The sequence below is a fragment of the Lagopus leucura genome, unplaced genomic scaffold, assembly GCF_019238085.1.
Source record: "Lagopus leucura isolate 7727_CA_CO unplaced genomic scaffold, USGS_WTPT01 32961-0_obj-0_obj, whole genome shotgun sequence".
Taxonomy (NCBI): Eukaryota; Metazoa; Chordata; class Aves; order Galliformes; family Phasianidae; genus Lagopus; species Lagopus leucura.
Window position 1 is genome coordinate 242 of NW_024962515.1, and position 1,474 is coordinate 1,715.

The 1,474-nt window shown below is 63.6% G+C and overlaps 1 protein-coding gene across 1 annotated transcript; it reads left to right on the forward strand.

The window, feature by feature from the left end:
- Positions 1-137: 137 nt before the first annotated feature.
- On the forward strand, positions 138-446 carry ATP6V1F (ATPase H+ transporting V1 subunit F; the record flags this gene model as incomplete). Its single annotated transcript, XM_042890719.1, has 1 exon — positions 138-446. A coding segment is annotated over one exon (288 nt), but the record flags the coding sequence as incomplete, so codon positions are not given.
- Positions 447-1,474: the final 1,028 nt, after the last annotated feature.

Consider the following 1,474-nt stretch of genomic DNA (forward strand, 5'->3'; position numbering starts at 1 on the left):
GAACATTCCTAGGGGCTGAATGGGAACATATGGGGTCGGTGTTTGGGTCAGAACCCCGTGGTTTTCTGGGGTCGCAGAGCCCCGGCCGGAGCATTTTGTGCATCGCTCCTTTGCCCGAAGCCTCCCACGTTCCTTAGTGCCGGGGCCGAGCTGCCTTAGGCCCCCACCGACCCCCCCGGGCCGCTTCCCACCCCCCAAATCGCCCCCTTTTCCTCCTCGCCAGGAGCTTCCTGAACCGCGACGACATCGGCATCATCCTCATCAACCAGTGCGTGGCCGAGCTGATCCGGCACGCCGTGGAGGCTCACACGCGCTCGCTGCCCGCCGTGCTGGAGATCCCCTCCAAGGAGCATCCCTACGACGCCGCCCGCGACTCCGTGCTGCGCCGCGCGCGCGGAATGTTCACCGCCGACGACCTGCGTTAACGGGGGGGGGTCGAAAAAGGGGGCGGGGGGGCCGCGGGGGGGGCCGGGGGGGGCGCCTCGGCCTGTAGACAAGAGCTGGGGGGCAGGGGGGCCCCTTGGCCTGTACAGAAGAGATGCAGGAAATGTGCAATGCTCACACGTGGCTGTCGGCGCTGCGTCGCTGCGGGAATGGCTGCTGGTGGCCCCATAGGGAGCTGTTGGTGGCCCCATAGGGAGCTGCTGGTGGCCCCATAGGGAGCTATTGGTGGCCCCATAGGGAGCTGCTGGTGGCCCCATAGGGAGCTATTGGTGGCCCCATAGGGAGCTGCTGGTGGCCCCATAGGGAGCTGCTGGTGGCCCCATAGGGAGCTATTGGTGGCCCCATAGGGAGCTATTGGTGGCCCCATAGGGAGCTGCTGGTGGCCCCATAGGGAGCTGCTGGTGGCCCCATAGGGAGCTATTGGTGGCCCCATAGGGAGCTATTGATGGCCCCATAGGGAGCTGTTGGTGGCTCCATAGGGAGCTATTGATGGCCCCATAGGGAGCTATTGGTGGCCCCATAGGGAGCTATTGGTGGCCCCATAGGGAGCTATTGGTGGCCCCATAGGAAAGGGCTGCTGTCCCCATTTCCCCATTGGAAAGGGCTGCTGTCCCCATTTCTCCATAGGGAAGGGCTGCTGTCCCCATGTCCCCATAGGGAAGGGCTGCTGTCCCCATAGGGAGCTGTTGGTGGCCCCATAGGGAGCTATTGGTGGCCCCATAGGGAAGGGCTGCTGTCCCCATGTCCCCATAGGGAAGGGCTGCTGTCCCCATAGGGAGCTATTGGTGGCCCCATAGGGAGCTGTTGGTGGCCCCATAGGGAAGTATTGATGGCCCCATAGGGAAGTATTGGTGGCCTCATAGGGAGGGGCTGCTGTCCCCATAGGGAGGTATTGGTGGCCCCATAGGGAAGGGCTGCTGTCCCCATAGAGATGGTGTTGGTGGCCCCATAGGGAGCTGCTGGTGGCCCCATAGGGAAGTATTGATGGCCCCATAGGGAGCTGTTGATGGCCCCATAGGGAGGTATTGGT